A 17,180-nucleotide genomic window follows, 5' to 3' on the forward strand; every position below is an offset into this window, starting at 1 on the left:
AGCTTTAATTTAACATAAACGAGTTCACATATGTAAAATTATCAAACATTTATTTTACATAAATATTGGCCAAGAATACATTTTTGATTATGCCAATCGTTCCCTTGCGGTAAATAAATTAGATTTAAAGCGAAATGTTTTCGCTAAAAAATTGATAATTTTACCGCTCTGGCCTGCACTCGATAAAATAATGGGCATTATAGAGCAAAATTAATAATTGCCGCAAATTAAATTAGCAAAATTAAACAGAAAATTGCAATTTTCACCAATACAGCACAGCACAAAAAACTGCACATTAAATATTTTAATTTTAATTTAGTAAATTATTTATGCAATATAGGTATACATGAGTATAAAATGGTAAAATTATTTTAAAGATGGCTTGTACTAATTCCCTGGATAATTAAGGAAATAAGATTTAAACATCAAAACATTAATGATAATTAGTTAAATTAATAAAATATGTGAATTAAAATAAATTTCTTTTATTCCAGATGACTTGAACAAAATGAACAAGCGCCCGGGAGGTGGCTCCTGGAACAGGAGGAGCAATGCTTCTAGCAAAGAGATGCCAGGAATTAGACGACAACGTAGTTTAGAATGGAGAAATGAAAGAGATAGCTCTAGTGATGACGACATTGCTAGACCGGTGGAAAGTCAAATTTTTGCTTCATTATTGGTACAGGCTCGAAAGGAATTCAAAGGTAGGAAAAAAATACTGTAGTAGAAATATAAAAAAATTATAATTTTAAAAATTTTTTTGTTAATTTTACCCTACTTTCTAATTTAAATTTAGTACCTACCATATCAAATTCTTGATCGATATAGTTTTTTTCTGAGAGGTTTTCATATTTGCTTTATGCACTATCACTTGAAGAAGAACAAGGATATTTTATGCTTTTTCCAGGTGTGACAGAAGGTTTTTTGTTTTCAGATTTTCGGATTGTCTTCTCAGAATATCGCTCTTTTAATAAGTCAATTACTGATGTGGTAATAGCTTGAGCCTCATGTTTTCGTAGATTTTCACCCAGCAACTCATATCAAACTTCCTCTCTATTAAGGCGAGTTAATCCTGTTTTACGAAAACCAGTTATTATATTTTGTTTTGTATTTGACATTATACCATCAATTAGGTGTCCTAATAATCTAGAAAAGACACTTTTTGGAATACTCGCCTCTGTGCGACCAGCACCCTTCTTCCATTGCAATAAAATTCTACTCCATCTAATTTTTAGGACGGAAGAATATCACGTCCAAGGGTTGCGTTTGAAGATTTGGAGAATTCGGAGGTAAAAACACCATCTCAATATTTTATTTTTGTTCCTTTACTCTATTTATTTTTAATTCCTTTACTCTATTTATAGAAATATGTAACGCTTAATTATAGCCAATTAGAACTTTACGACAATCTAATTTCCGGAAGTATAGTATTACGATTGTTAAAAACCGATCTTCGAAACCGCCGTGTACGATTGTAGCTGGTATTGTTAGGACCTCCGTCAGTTTAAGATGAATAGAGGTTTAAAGCCTTGTAGACAACTAGGTACATGTAGCACATGTCATCACCTGTAGGGACAAATATTATTGAAGTGCTTAATTTAGTTATATTCATCACTCTTTCAGGGTGTTTACAGCCCCTTCTAGTATGAACTTTCTTTCGGCCTACGTCATCTGCCAAGTTAGTCTTGTCATAATTTATGCATTCATGGGAGAGATTTCTTTCAATGTCTCCGAAAGGTGAGCAAAATATTCCTCAATTATTTTTCTTGACACATTAGCTCGAGACCTTTTAATGTTTTCACACATACGATTTGTAATTATATTTTTGTGCCTCTCCAAAAACCCATAGACAAATTCTCTTCCTGGTAAATTACTCTTAATTCAGCGAACATTTCTACCCAGCTTATATCCAAATGACTTTTTATCAAAAATTGCAAATCGTATGTGTCGATGGGATATCGATATAAGCTCAAATGTTGATGTAGTTAATTATTAAACTTTACTCTTCCTGCATTAGGTTGACTTATTTCACTTTTTTTGTCATTATCTGTCTTGTGTCTTGCCAAAACAGTGGTTGGAATTCTATACCTTGCGGATGGTTGTAGATATATTAATGCCTTGTCCCTTACAACCTCGACTGCTTCATGTAGTACATCCGGGTTATGAGATTTGTGTCTTTTCCTACCAGTTGAAATGTCCTTTAAGGCATATTTTATTGTTCCCATTCAGCTAATCAATGTGTTTCTATTTCCCTGGCACCTACAAACAAATGACCAATTAAAAAAAAAACTTATACAATGAAATTACACAAGTATATATCCTATATTTATACAAAAGTATATTTCTATACGACAACGGTGCGCCTAGCTGCGTGTTTGTTTGTTTAGTGCGGTCCTGCTCAAAATCGGTTTTTTGAAGCAAATAACCGCTATTATTATTGCATCTTTGACTCAGAGTGATACCTTCTTGTAAAAGAACCTGTAACTGGTAAGCTATTCCTGGTTTTGTAAGTTTTTTTCTGAATAACCTGTAAACTACCGAGATTTAACACGGCATTATTGCACTTTGGACTGTTTGTTAGTTAGTCGCATATAAATTACCCGTGCGACATTGTTGCCAAAAGTATTCTGCTTTCTTCATATACCTTACGGGCATGTCTTTGGTAAAGGTTTGTCACCGAAGTGTGGGCAAGGGTCTTAAGCTGCAATGTGGGCGCTGTTCTGCGATGTTTTATCTCGACTGTGGAGGCTAGATTGATACAAGCCCAAAAACACTCTGAAACTGCAAGGATTGTGACAGCAGCAGTAGACGACTATCCGCGGTACCGGCTTCATCTTCTCGGCTTCAAAGTCCGAAGGTGACATGATGGAACTTAAGACGCTGATAAAGGAACTACAGAGCGAGGTACGAGACATAAAAACATCCACGGATTTCATTAATGAGCAATTTGAAGAGAAAAGAGAGCGTAATCGAATTATGTCTGAAATGTTTTCCGAATTATCAAAAGAAAATAAACTTCTAAAAGAAAAAGTGGAGAGACTAGAAAGAGCTGCCGATTTAGAGAATACAAAAAAAATCCAACAAAATATTTGCTTGTCCGGATTTCCCCTTAATGGTTAAAGTGATACAAGTATAATCACTGGGGATCTTGTTAAGCTTTATTCTACTCTGAATGTCAAGGTGGTACCTAAAGACTTTGCTAGAGTGCATTCTTTTAATACAAAGGCTGGAACCAAAATACCTTTAACTTTAAAAGACACAGAACTTAAAAACCGCATCCTGTCTGCTCGGTCTCAAAAGGGGAAAATTACGCCTAGAGTTTGTGGTCTGGGAATGTCTGATGCTGCAATCAACATAGATGAAGAGTTAACTAAGGATATAAATATAACTGGGATACAAATACGTCTAAAATTGGAATGGCAAGGTCTTGGCAAGGAAGAATGACGGAGAAAATGCTATATTTATAAAAAGCGAGGCCCTTCTAAATGAACTAACCACATAAATATTTTGTTCTATTTATCTCTATATAACGAATTGTCTTTTTTCTTTAGATGTAAGTTCATACTGTATATTTTATTCTATATATATATTGGAAATTCTTTTTTGTTATGGCTAACTCAAAAAATTTAATTGTAGGTCATATTAACATACGTTCACTTTTGTTCAGCATAAATATAATGCCTTAAAAGATAAATTAAAACATTAAAAACTTGACATTCTCGAAGTCTCGGAGACTTGGTTGAGCGACCCGATAAGTGATGAGGTTTTAGCTATTTGCGGTTTTAAATTTTATAGGAAGGGTCACAGATCTCGGGGAGGGGGAGTGGGCATATACATAAGAGATGACCTTTCAGCGGTGCCGGTAGAAAGCTTTGAGCAATTTTGGGTGATGGTCAGAGTGGGAGGGATAAATGTTGCTATTGGTAATTTTTACCGTCCGCTTAAAACTAATTTATTATATGGTATCACGACATTTGAACGGACTATTGCTGCAGTTATTCCTCTGTGTGATGAGTTAGTGTGTATGGGTCGATTTTTTGACTTGTAATGGTTCAACTAGTACTCTAACATCTTTCTTAATTTCTTTTCTCTCTTGCAAGTCGTAAAAGATCCAACAGGACTTTCTAAAACTAATTGTACTTTGCTGGATTATTTTATTCTATCTAATGTTAATATGATGCTGCAAGAGCTGGCAATGAAGTTGGAACTTATTACAACAGAGAAGGTTCCGTATTATAAATATACTCCAGAACCCGTAGTGGAAAATGACCGATATAAGTTATATTGGGACCGCAGTGTACTTACCGATCAACATGTAAGGCGTAATAGACCAGATCTTATTTTAATAGATAAAATTTCCAAGAAAACAACTCTAATTGACGTAGCCATACCGAACAACAATAATCTGCAAGAGAAACACACTGAGAAAATCAATCAAAGAAAATCAAAACCAAATACAGAGATCTAGAAATTCAAATCGGAAGGCAATGGAGAATGGATAATGTTCAGACGATCCCAATTGTTATATCGACAACGGGTGTAATACCAAAGAGTCTACTGGAATACCTTAAACAACTAGGAACTGGCGAACATCTATATAAGCACATGCAAAAGACAGTACTACTGGCAACTGCTCGCAGCACCCGAAAATTCCTAGGAGATAACTCTACATTTCAGGTCACTTAAGGGCACCGAAAAGGCCCCCCCTTAGAGGGAGTGCGAGCCTTAACTGGCTGTAAATAATAATAATAATAATAATAATAATAATAATAATAATAATAATAATAATAATAATAATAATAATAATAATAATAATAATAATAATAATAATAATAATAATAATAATAATAATAATAATAATAATAATAATAATAATAACTGTGCTTCTTCATTTATACAAGCAAGATCAAAAATCTGTCCCCAGCCAGTGTTTATCAAATCAGAGTTAAACGCCTCAAAATCAAAATATTTAAAACTCCTAAATACAACAAATTTAGGCTTCTTGCTAGGTATTCTACATAAAAGTTTACACAATATAAGCTGGTGGTTTGTTAACTCATGCATATCATGAGGTATGATGCACGTATAATTCAACGATACGTGGATGAGACCCAAATATATACCAGTTTTTTTAAAGCAAAGGCGGACGAAGCTGTTCTTCGATTGAATATTCTAAAAATATTGGGTTGCGACTGAATCTGTCAAAGTCGGTCGTAATATACATTGGTCCTGATCATGAGTGAGCAACGAATAATTTTGCTATTCATGTATCCCAAACTACAATCCCGATCGTGAGAGAATATAAGAATCTCGGCGTCATAATTGATTCTAAGTTACGATTTCGCAGCCAATTGGCAAGGGTCTTTCAAAGATCGTATATGTCTTTACGGAATCTATACAAAAGTAAAAGAAAGGTTTTATGCGAAACATTGGTTCTCTCTCATACTGCTTATTGTAATTTTGTGTATGGCCCAGACCTGAATGTAACATAAAAAAAAAGATTACAACGCTTGCAGAATTCATGTATACGATTTATTTACAATTTAAGGGCCCGTGATCACGTCAGATACAAGTTAATAATATTTATTTACGAAAAAGCCAAATAATCAATAATAATAGTTATTATTATTAATTTAATATTATAAACCTATTCTACATAATCCACTTCAAAATCCAAATCTTCCACATTAATATTGTAACCCTCAACATCCTCAGTTATATTGGCACCTTGCAAATTTTGATAAAAAGGCAATGCGTCTGCAGGAATAAGATGCATCATCTCCTTTAAATTTTGCAATTCTGCTTCAGCAATAGACTTACCGTTGGGCCACAGAGCTATTAAGTAGCTAAAGATTTCTTCGTTGCAAGGTCTACCTCGAGAAGATTTTTTAATTAAAATTATTTGATAGGGTTGAGAATCATGTTGCTGTATTATTATTGAAAAGGGCTCCTGTTTATTTATCTTGATTGACCTGATCTTTAACCAATTAATTTTCTCTTTATCTTCTGTAATTTTTCTGTTGGTGATTTTTTTCTCAATATTCATTACACCCAAAAAAATCTTGGGCGTTCATTTGCACGACTACTAAAGGTCTTTTTTTTCTGCAAGAACGCATTACTTCGATGTAGTCATCTGGTGTATACAATCTTTGTTGTCATTTGAGAGCCGACTCAAAGTCACTAAAGTCGGTGTCATTCGGCAGGAAACTATGCCCGGAACAAAGATATTTTACGGTTATGCTTTGTAAGTTCGTGCATGTATCATACAATATAGATTTAAGCATAAGTATTAACCTGATATACCGATTCTGCCCCCCGCAAGAATCACACCAAAGGGTAAGTTGTTTAACATCTTGAGGCAATCTACTTTTTATATGTTTTAGAAGGCAAGATCCTATTTCTTGGGCGCCTCTACCTGCTGAACCTTCTACCCAAACGTAGCAGTAACCTCTACTTTCTTTGGCACTATATATACCGGGGTTATATACCCACAACTGGCGCTTATAAAATACGATGCCTGTAGGGATTCTAGGAAGCGGTAGGGTCTTTTCTAAGCCAAAACTTAAACATTCAATATCCATTTGTTCTTTTGCTATCTTAAAATCTTCCTTTCTCATTTGCTGCGCCTCCTCTGCTACTTGCAAATGCTTCTTATGTTCCTGCTTGAACTCTTCTTATTTTTCTTCATTATTTTCATTGTCTATCTTCATTTTAAAGCTATCGCAACTGTTGCATGTGTCTTTTTTTAAAGGCTTTATTTTTAAATTAAATTTCGTATAGAATATGTTCTTGTATGAGATTAGACTTACTGGATTGGCTTCTTCCTGTTTGTACATATTATACATTTTTTGAATTGTGATGCCAGGTGGTAAATATTTTACCTCCGTTTGTACTCTACGGTAGTGTGAAGTATATTTAGGTATTTTATCAATATGATTAATAACAGCTTGAATTTTTTCATTTGGTAATTTGTTTTTACCTCCTTGCTTCAAACCTCTTTGATCACCAACAGGAGCCCGACCATGAAATTTCTTTAAAGCAGTATTTACGCGAAACGTAGTTAGCTTTAGTATTTCTATATTAGTATTTCTTATTTTATAAATTCGAGAGAACTTTCTTCTTTCAGAATTTCTGCCATAAGATCTCTTTTTTTCAATCTCACATACACTAGCAGCAATAAAATTATCCTGAGCATCATATGAATTTAGTGACCAAAACCTCTCAAACTCGGATTTCCAAATTTCAACGTTAACACTTTCGGCGCATTTTAATGTACAGTTACAATGAAAATCGACAAATTCCTTGGGTTGGATTTGAATACTTAGTTAAAATATGGTTTATTGGTGTACATACGTATCTTTTTTTCCTTTCGAGTTTGATTGTGCATTTTTCGTTTTCTACCCTTCTTTGGCCTTTCTTGCATCGCTGGACTTATAATTTCTTGAGTAGCATCAACTGAAAGATCATTATCGATGACAATATGTACAGGAATATTTTCGTCACTGATATCTTCAGATGCCTCTAACTCCACTTCTGACAAAGAATCATCCAGTTCCACTTCATAATGTGGGTCTGCCAGTGAGTCGTCACTATCTTCTACCAAAGTTTTCTGAGATATAACGCACCTATCAAACGTGGCAACAGAAATGGGTGTAAGAGTTGTTAGAACATTATTTTTTTGAGGTATGTTAGTCCAGGTATGCAGTTGGTATGCAGGTCCATACGCACCCAACCCAAAATTTGAGATATTGTGGGTTGGCAGGTTTCTGCATAACGCCATCCAATTATTAATTCTAAAATATATATGAGAGTTTTATTTACACTCGGTTTTGTGCCGTTTTAACCGAAAGTTTGACAGGTACAAAATACACCGGTTTTCCAAAAGAAACTTTACGGTTATGTATGAAAGTTGTTTTTGTTGTTGCATGGCGATAATGCCATCTCGTGCCATTGGGTTTCGGTTAACCGACAAGAAGTTTTCTGTATATTAATTTTATTAATGAATATGAAATGGAACACAAATTTAGACAGTCCAATGGACTTTTTTTTGGTGATATCTCAAATCAAATGTATTTGTTAGAAGGCCAAATAATCTAGACGATTTGAAAGAGAGGATTCACAGAAGTCCGTGCCGTAACTCGGGAAATGATTGAAAGTGTGCAATGAGGATTTATTAATCACCTTAGATATTTTCAAGCCGTAAATAGCAACCATTTTGAACATTTATTTTCCTATTCCCTTTAAAATTCCTATTCACCCCTATTACGGTAGTTTGTGTTGATACGTTTTCATAACAACTTGTATTGCTTTCGCTGTCGCTGTTCTTTTAATATTATTAGAATCTTATTACAAAAAATAGTCTCGGAGAACGTCCAAATTTCCATCGACGTAGCAGGATCTTTTTATACTAGCAGCTCTAGAAATCACTATTTGATTGTTATTACTTCCGTGAGTGGCTCGAGGTTCAACCCATTTTAAATTAAGAAACAACTATAGAGGCTAAAGTGCTGTTATAAAACTGTTATGTACTAATTTGGTGGTACTAGACAGACACGTTTAGATCAAAGACGAAACTTTGAGTCACAAATATTCTAGTTCCTAGGTATCAATATGACCCTCTAAACACCCTAAATCCTCAGGCTCATAGAATGCTTAAAATATTTAATGGCACATTTAAAAGCTATTTAAGAAAACTCGTAGCAAACTTACTGGGGTGCCTAATATCTCTTATTATTTTAATAAGCGTATTGTTCTTCTATCAACGCATGTACTAAAAAAGGCCCTGCGAAAAATGTCTTCGATGATTATCTTAAAAAAAAAAAAAAAAATATGTTTTCATCACCAAAGCTTCAGAAGATTAGGAAGTTTTGTTTAACGTTGATCATAAGTTTTATTTAAATTTTAGGTTCTTTTTTTATCTGGTTTATTAGCTTCACCATTAGCTTATAGCTTTAAGTGATTTATGTTATTTAAGGGCCCCAATTAAAAATTAAACTAATGTATTTTATGGGTCTTTAAAGGAACTAGCTGTCATTATGACATTTTAATAAATTTTGTTATATATCTTGGAAATAGTTCGAAGTCAACGTGAGTTAGGCGATTGTTTTGTAAATTCATGTGAAGATTTAAAGGAGTGTGTTACTAACAGAAGATTGTTACTAATCAAAATATGTTCTTGAGTTTCGTTATAATATTATTATAAATGTTATGTAACTAATATAAAAGTCACATATAAAAATTTAATTTAAAAATTTATTTCTCGCATTTTTGCATACACCACTTCATGCTGGAGAGCTTGTTGGAATCCTTATTTTTTTCAATATTACTAATATGGTCCTCGGAAATCCCATATCATATTCCCTTCTCTCGTAAGCAGCAGAAATGAAATTTTCTTGTGGAAAACAAGATATATATGAGAGTAATCTGCTAGGAGTTTTGGCGCCCACACAGCCACAAGAATATTTCCATTTTGAGCGCGATGCAGTCGAAGCACGCCTCAGCTTAATACCGTTCTGATATTATTACGGTATCAGTATGTACCTTAGAATATAGATTATCCAATTATTTAGCATTACCTTATAATATGGGATTTTATTCTATAGGATTAGAATCTCGAGTTTAATTTAAAAATGAGAAATGCCTATTCTGCGGATATGGTATTAGGGGATGCATATAGAGTATGAAAAGAATTTTTGTATTAAATACGCTGAGACGAATAGATAGAATGGGATCAGATCTTTAAGTATTAGAGAGCTTTATAATGAATTTTGCATATTAGCTTCTTCTTTTAGCGAAAAAATAATGCTAACATGTAATTTTTAGTGAGTTTTTGAAAGTGAAATAGCTAAGCTATATGTAATTGAATTCAGGTAATATCTTGTAATCGTAAACATATTAATAACGTACATTTTTATGACATAAATATGTAATTATAGAAAAAAATATTAAAATCAAATTATAGCTTTTTGCATAAATACACTGCGCTTCAAAATTTAAACGTATAATTCTAAATTTTTAAATTAAAATTTAATTAATTTATTTCAAATATTTTTGTTTCTGAAGCCATAGAGGTACATGTATTGTTAAAACTGGACTATTTACGGTGGATTTTTGATTAATTGTAAACAAACGTAACTCTTTTGAGGCAAAATAACGAACCATGATGAAAAGTGTTTATGTTGATATTTCTCCATTCAGAATTTGATGCGTTTTACTTCAGTAGAATAGGAGCATTTTCTCAAAACTCAACAAGATAAAAAAAGTGATTTTTCAGAAAACGTATTTTTATGATTTATAAATTAACTACTGGGATTTAAAAAATGCTACTAAGAATTTAAACGTGTTTTATTACGAACATAATATTAGTCATAAGTATGAAATAAAACACAACACTAATTTCTTTAAAAAATTAGCAAAAAACTCGAGTTTTTACAAAACTCAACAACTTACATATTAACATTGTTTTAACTAAACAATAATTTTATCCTCCGCATATTCTTTATTTATCTTCATCGTCGCCTTTATTGTTTCTTGCTGCTGCCATCACATCTTGATACAATAGCTTGACATGTTCAGGTATATCCACACATTCCAATAGTGATTTAACATTGGCCCTTTTTTTAGTATTTACCATATTATACTTTGGCAACACTTTTGCTTTCTCGACTAAATGTGCATTCTTTATATTATTTTTCAGAACAGCACATTTTATCAATCCTCCCAAATACGTAGTTGAGACAGAAATATCAACTTTTTCATTACATTGTTGGTAATGAAAAACTTTTGTTTCAGATATTTTAAGCTTGCTTTTAAACAGCTTTTTTGTTTCAGCTTTAAAGTCTCTCACAATCCAATCTTGGCCATAACGAAAAGGTTGACCAGTTTTTTCCAATACGTCATAATAGTCTTTAGGCGATATCATTTCTTCGAGTTTTCTATATTCTTTTTTGATTCGGCCAAATATGCGATCCACTGGCATGTAGCTATGATCTATAACAGAAAATATGTGTTTAATAGTTGAAAAAAGTATTCGAGTGTTTGAGAAAATGCATCAGTGTACCCATTAGGATTGTATTCTTGTTTTGGCTTGCACAAGAATCTGAAAACAGCATCAAATTTTGTTTTCCTTCTGGCTTAAAACCAAGAACATCTTCAAAATTTTCCTCCAACTGTTTTAAGAAATGTTGTACACAGCTTGCGATCTCATTAGCTCCTCTGCCGCTTTCAGTTTCGAGCCACACATAGTGTGATATATATTTTTTTTTGTTGTTTTGATGTATGAATCATCACAGTGAGATTGTACAGCCATACTTGACGAGTAAAAGACACTTCACCCACAGGAAGTTTAGGAAGTGGTTGATTCTGCTGCATATCAAATACGATTTTGAAAACTTTTTGGCCCTCAGTTTGTGCAGTTTTAACTGTGTTCTTAATTCTCCTCTTTTGTCGAGGTCTTTGGTTTGTTTAATAAGTACTTTAAATTTTTTACAAGCGGAACATGTATTCGTGTGCAGATTGCCAAATCCCAAATTAAAATCATTATAAAATATTTTTCTAAATTTTGCAAGTGAACATGATTGGGTCTTAGGGTGTGTATCACAATACTGCTTCCACATTAAACTAATATTTAAATTTGGTGGCAAATATGACCTACACTTTTTTTTCTAGAGTAGTGACTTTCGCGACATTCATATGCTTTTATATGTGCTTTAATTAACACACAAATTTCTCTATCTCGTGTTGTTGACCGATCCCCTCCTCGTCGCTCTTTCGGCGGTTCACCAGTATGTAAAAAATATCGGGCCACAATCGCTAATCGATTAGATGTTACACCTAAAATACGTATTTTGTTTAAAAAACATTTTATAATGGTAGTGAAACAAAAACTTACCAGTGATATTCATAAAATATTTTACACAGACCGGAACTATTTCACAGTTTTCTTTTCGCATAGTGTTTTAATAGGAAACGATCCTGGTCGTATCACTTATAGATTTTGCTAAACATTTCTTTTTTCCTTTATTATCTAAACTTGATATAAAAATACCAAGTTTGTGCCCAATGTTAAAAACAGTGCATTGGAAAAAAAAATTAAATACGCCACTGACTTTTATGTAAAAATATCTATTATAAGCAGTTTTCATTTTTATTCCATCTTATACAGGGCCTGAGAAATAATAACATCTCCAAAAGTGAACATTTTCGTTTTCGCCCTGTATTTCAGGAAAAAAAGTAGTTAGAATATTTCTGTTTGTGGCTTTAAAAGTTTTACAAAAAAGTGATACAGGATCGCGAAAACCGCAAAGCTCTATCTTAAAAAATGACAGAGATACCCTGCAGTCTCATCCAAAATGGGACACAGTGTACAGTACGTGTGGTCTCCATAATCGATCTTAAAGGACTAACAAATTAGGCCGTTAAACGATCTATTTATGCGACTGTGGGAAGGCAGGTCTGATCTTGTTGAGTTTTGTAAAACCTATAGGTTTATGTTGAGTTTTGCAAAACCTTTGAAATTTTAAATGGCTATACCGCGGTGTTTGTTGCGTTTTGCTGTATTTTCAGGGCACCAATCAACGCAATTTCGCAATTATTGCGATATTCAACGTGATTTTAACTTTACTTATTGACATATAATAAGTAACTGTCTATCACCTATATGTCCTGATCTAGTTATGTCAGAATTACAGAAATATTGCATAGGAAAAATAAAATTTAGGTTTCCATTTTTTAAAAGATTCGTCGACGACATTGCTACGTGTATTCCAAAAACTGAAATAAGAAACATAAAAAGTACATTTAACAGCTTCCACCCTAAATTAGAGTTCACTATAGAGTGTGAAACAAATAACAAATTTCCATTTCTAGACAGAAGATAACACAATCATCACTGGTTGGTATCATAAACCCACTTTCTCTGAGAGAACTACTAATCAAATCACACATTTAAAAAAAAATTAAACATAATTAGCAACCTACAATCCCACGTAATAGCCTTATCTCATTCCAGTTTTCATCAAAAAAATGTAAACAAAATTAAAGATATTTCACTAAAACACAAACCTATTAAAGTCAAGGAAAACCAAAACGGTTGGTTAATATAAAAAAGTACAAAGAAAGTATTAACAAAAAACTGAGAAGACTCTGATCATCTGAGTGCAAGTAACCATAATTTAATTAATTTATCCTTAAAAAGATAAAACTAAAAGACAAAATTTTATTTTTGTCAAAAAGTTTCTGGTTTTGAATGTATAGGTACATACATCTTCCTTATCTATTAATCCTTAGCTTATCAACATAATATTAAATCATAAGAATTAAATAAATAAACGCTCGGAAGAATAAAAACATTAATTTGTTTCTAGGGTTATTGTTGATTCTAGTTTGCCCACAATAACACCTACAATTTAACTCATGTTAAAAATAATTCTACGCTCCTATTATAAATGTGTTTTAATTACAACTAAAGAAACTTAGACTTAGGTGAGAGGTGTAATGTATAAAAAACAAATTTTATATATTTTTTTTTATTAAAAAAAAAATTAACGGATTGTGCCTGAATGTAATTTTAATTGAGTCGTGTTTTTTTTTTTGCTGTTTTAATTTTTGTAAACGTAAAAAACATTTATTCTAATAGTCTTTTTTATGTACTTAAAAATTACTTTGTTTTATCATTTCAGTGTCCTGAGGATGACTTAATATAAGTTGAAATGTCGACATTTAAATATACAGGTTTCTGTTTTATTTCTGACCCCACCCAACAACCCTCCGCAGTATTACTTATTGAGTTCTTGCAAAATGAATCCGCCGCAACGAGAAAACCGCATTTCGTCACAAGCTGACTGTATTAGAGCTGCTTTTCCTGAAGAAGAGTATTTCTAAATTCAGCTTGTTGAAAAATTTAATGTCAACCAGTTAACCATCTCCAGAGTTTTGAATCGGTTTACACAAACTGGTTCGTACCTTGAGGCAATGATTTATAACTAGCACTTCCTTAAAAATGACTTCCTGGAGCGTTACAATTTTAGAATAATAATTAAAAAAATCAAGGCTAGCGGAGACCATTATAAGGCCTACTACCAAATCAGCTACTGGTCCATTACAGATTAAAGAGAATAGGAGAGGAAGACTACAATTCGCTCGTAAACACGTTGGTTGGGAAAATGAGGATTGGGCACAGGTTATGTTTATCGATGAATCCAGATACTGTCTTTTTTTGACAATAAACATAATAAAGTGTACTGAATGACAGGAGAATGATAAACGTAGTGCAATATAGTGGGAACCGCTAGTTATGGTGGCGGGGCGCTAATGGTGTGGGGCGGGATTAATATGGAGCACCGCACAGGATTAGTACATGTAGATAAAGTGCTTACTGCACCGATGTAAATTACAGTCATTTTAGGAGATCATGTGGTCCCATTCGCCCCCTATTTTAAAGATAATTTCCTACTCATGCAAAATAATGCTCGACCACACGTGGCAAGGCTGATGCAGGAGTACCTCGAAGAAGTCGAAATCGCCACCATGGATTGGCCACTCAGAAGCCCAGATAGTTATCCATTAGAGCACTTATGTTATAAAGGCCAGAGGGGGAAATACCCGTTGCTGACTTTTTTTGGATGTCACGATTTATATTTTTTATAAGAGAACTATTTGATTTATTTTTTAGTATAAACTTTTGAGAACATATTGTGTATTTTTAGTTTATGTATTTATAATTTAAACTAGAAATACAAGTTCAATAGACAAGACATTAGTTCAATAGGATTAAATAAATAAGGTTTCTGATATAATTTTTTTTTAAGAATTTATGATATTTTTGATACTTTTAATTTTCGATATATTTCATCTAACCTTACTCATAGAGATACATGTATTGTTAAAACTGGACTATTTACGGTTGGTTTATGATTAATTGTAAACAAACGTAACTCTTTTGAGCAAAATAACGAACCATGATGAAAAGTGTTTTTGTTGATATTTCTCCATTCAGAATTTGATGCGCTTTACTTCAGTAGAATTGCGATATTCAACGTGATTTTAACTTTACTTATTGACATGGAATATGTAACTGTCTTTCACCCATATGTTCTGATCTAGTCATGTCAGAATTACAGAAATATTGCATGGGGAAAATAAAATTTTGGTTACCATTATTTAAAAGAATCGTCGACGACATTGCCACGTGTATTCCGAAAACTGAAATAGGAAACATAAAAAGTACATTTAACAGCTTCCACCCTAAATTACAGTTCACTATAGAGTGCGAAAGAAATAAGAAAGTTCCATTTCTAGACATTCTATTAATCAGAACAGAAGATAATACAATCATCACTTATTGGTATCACAAACCCACTTTCTATGAGAGAACTACCAATCAAATTACTCATTTAAACAAAAATTAAACATAATTAGCAATCTAAAATCCCATGCAGTAGCCTTATCTCATGGATTGGCGACCCAGAAACCCAGATAGTAATCCATTAGAGCACATGTGTTATAAAGGCCAGAGGGGGAAATATTCGTTACTGACTTTTTTTGGATGTAACAATTTATATATTTTATAAGAGAACTATTTGATTTATTTTTTATAAACTTTTGAGAACATATTGAGTATTTTTATTTTATTTATTTATAAATTAAACTAAAAAGACAAGTTCACTAGACAAGACATTAGTTCAATAGGACTAAATAAATAAGGTTTCTGATATAATTTTTTTAAGAATTTATAATATTTTTCATACTTTTAATTTTCGATATATTTCATCTAACCTTACTCAGGTCCAGAATAACAGCGTGTCTAGTGTTAAATGAAGCACATAGGAATATTAAAATTTTATTAAAGATACAGGGTAGACCAAATGACGAAAAAATTGCGTCAAATTCCTGTAAATAATCTACGTTACTGAACTCGTAATAGCAACGGATATACAGAGAAAAAAAGTGCGGTTTACAAAATCCTTTTTACCTTGTTTATTTGTAACGAAGTTACGGGATTTTGTTTTAATTTTTTAAAAATATGGGTAAGCCCAAGCAGTATTTTTAATCAGAAAGCTTAGGTAGTTTTGTACTGTTAATATGAAATTCTACATATAAAATTCTTCTTACATACATCCATTTAATAACTTAAGACGTTTCTAAAGCTAATAGTATCCATTATAAGCTTGCTTCGAATAGGTGGTAACCAGTCCTTCGTAGGCTGTGTTATAATCCCTGGTTTTTTTGTTGTTTTCAGTACTGGTTATTCTTATGACCATGAGGAGCAATGAATGCCTAGAATCAACAGTTTTTCATCACAAGAGTTTATGTTTTTCAGTTATTTTCATGAATTTGTATCTCATTTTGTATTTACTATTTACACCTCTTTCTATACAAGTTCTAAATATTATATACCTTAGAAAGGCCTGCTAAAGAAAGGAACATGACTTGTTATGTAGAAGGTATAATAATTGCTCCAGATTTTCTCGAAAAGCCCAGTTTTATTGGGCACATGTAGTCAACACTTGTCCCCTGTTTTCATTTAAATTATCTGGTTTTCACCTTATTATCTGGTTTCACCACCAAAATGTATGGAGAATATTTAGTAGACATGCGCTTTTAGGATTTGTTTTTGTTTACGTTTTGTTACAATTTTGTAATTGTGTTATTTTGGCTTTAAGCGATTAGTAGTTAGAAATTCACGATTTGATATTTAGGACAGGATTTTCAAAGCATGTTTGAAGCTATAAGACTTACTAGATTATATATGTCTAAAAGACGAGAAGGACAATACAATTTGCGATATTGAAGTTTATTTGCAAAAACAATGACAATATCATAGACAACTTCATCATCGGTGCTCCCAGATTCTGAAGAAATCAGGTTTTGAAATACTTGCAAATCCATGGCTAATAAAAATGCAACATTGCTCGTATCCCATTATATTTTAACTTACTTATTGGAACAGATAACTGATGAATTGAAGAAAGCCTTTGATATCGTGGACCTTAAACTACTCTTAGAAAAACTGTAGAAAATAAGCTTTCGTGAAACTTGTTGTGAACTATTGCACTAACATAACAAAGACTACACTGATTTGGCATATTTTACTAAAAATGAGAATAAACTAGAGAAGGCTATTATTTGGAGCCAAAAATTAAACTGAATAATATTTCTCTGAAAAGTGTGGCGAAATACAA

General features: G+C 32.5%; 1 protein-coding gene across 2 annotated transcripts in view; it reads left to right on the forward strand.

The window, feature by feature from the left end:
- Positions 1-500: 500 nt before the first annotated feature.
- Positions 501-17,180, forward strand: part of LOC126738818 (teneurin-a) — a 1,182,227-nt gene continuing 1,165,547 nt past the window's right edge. For both annotated transcript variants that reach the window (XM_050444260.1, XM_050444261.1), the window contains exon 1: positions 501-704. In XM_050444260.1, the coding sequence (XP_050300217.1) occupies positions 509-704 (196 nt within the window). In that variant the 5' untranslated portion in view covers positions 501-508. The remainder of the gene's footprint in view (positions 705-17,180) is intronic.

The sequence above is a fragment of the Anthonomus grandis genome, chromosome 7 (assembly GCF_022605725.1).
Source record: "Anthonomus grandis grandis chromosome 7, icAntGran1.3, whole genome shotgun sequence".
Taxonomy (NCBI): domain Eukaryota; kingdom Metazoa; phylum Arthropoda; class Insecta; order Coleoptera; family Curculionidae; genus Anthonomus; species Anthonomus grandis.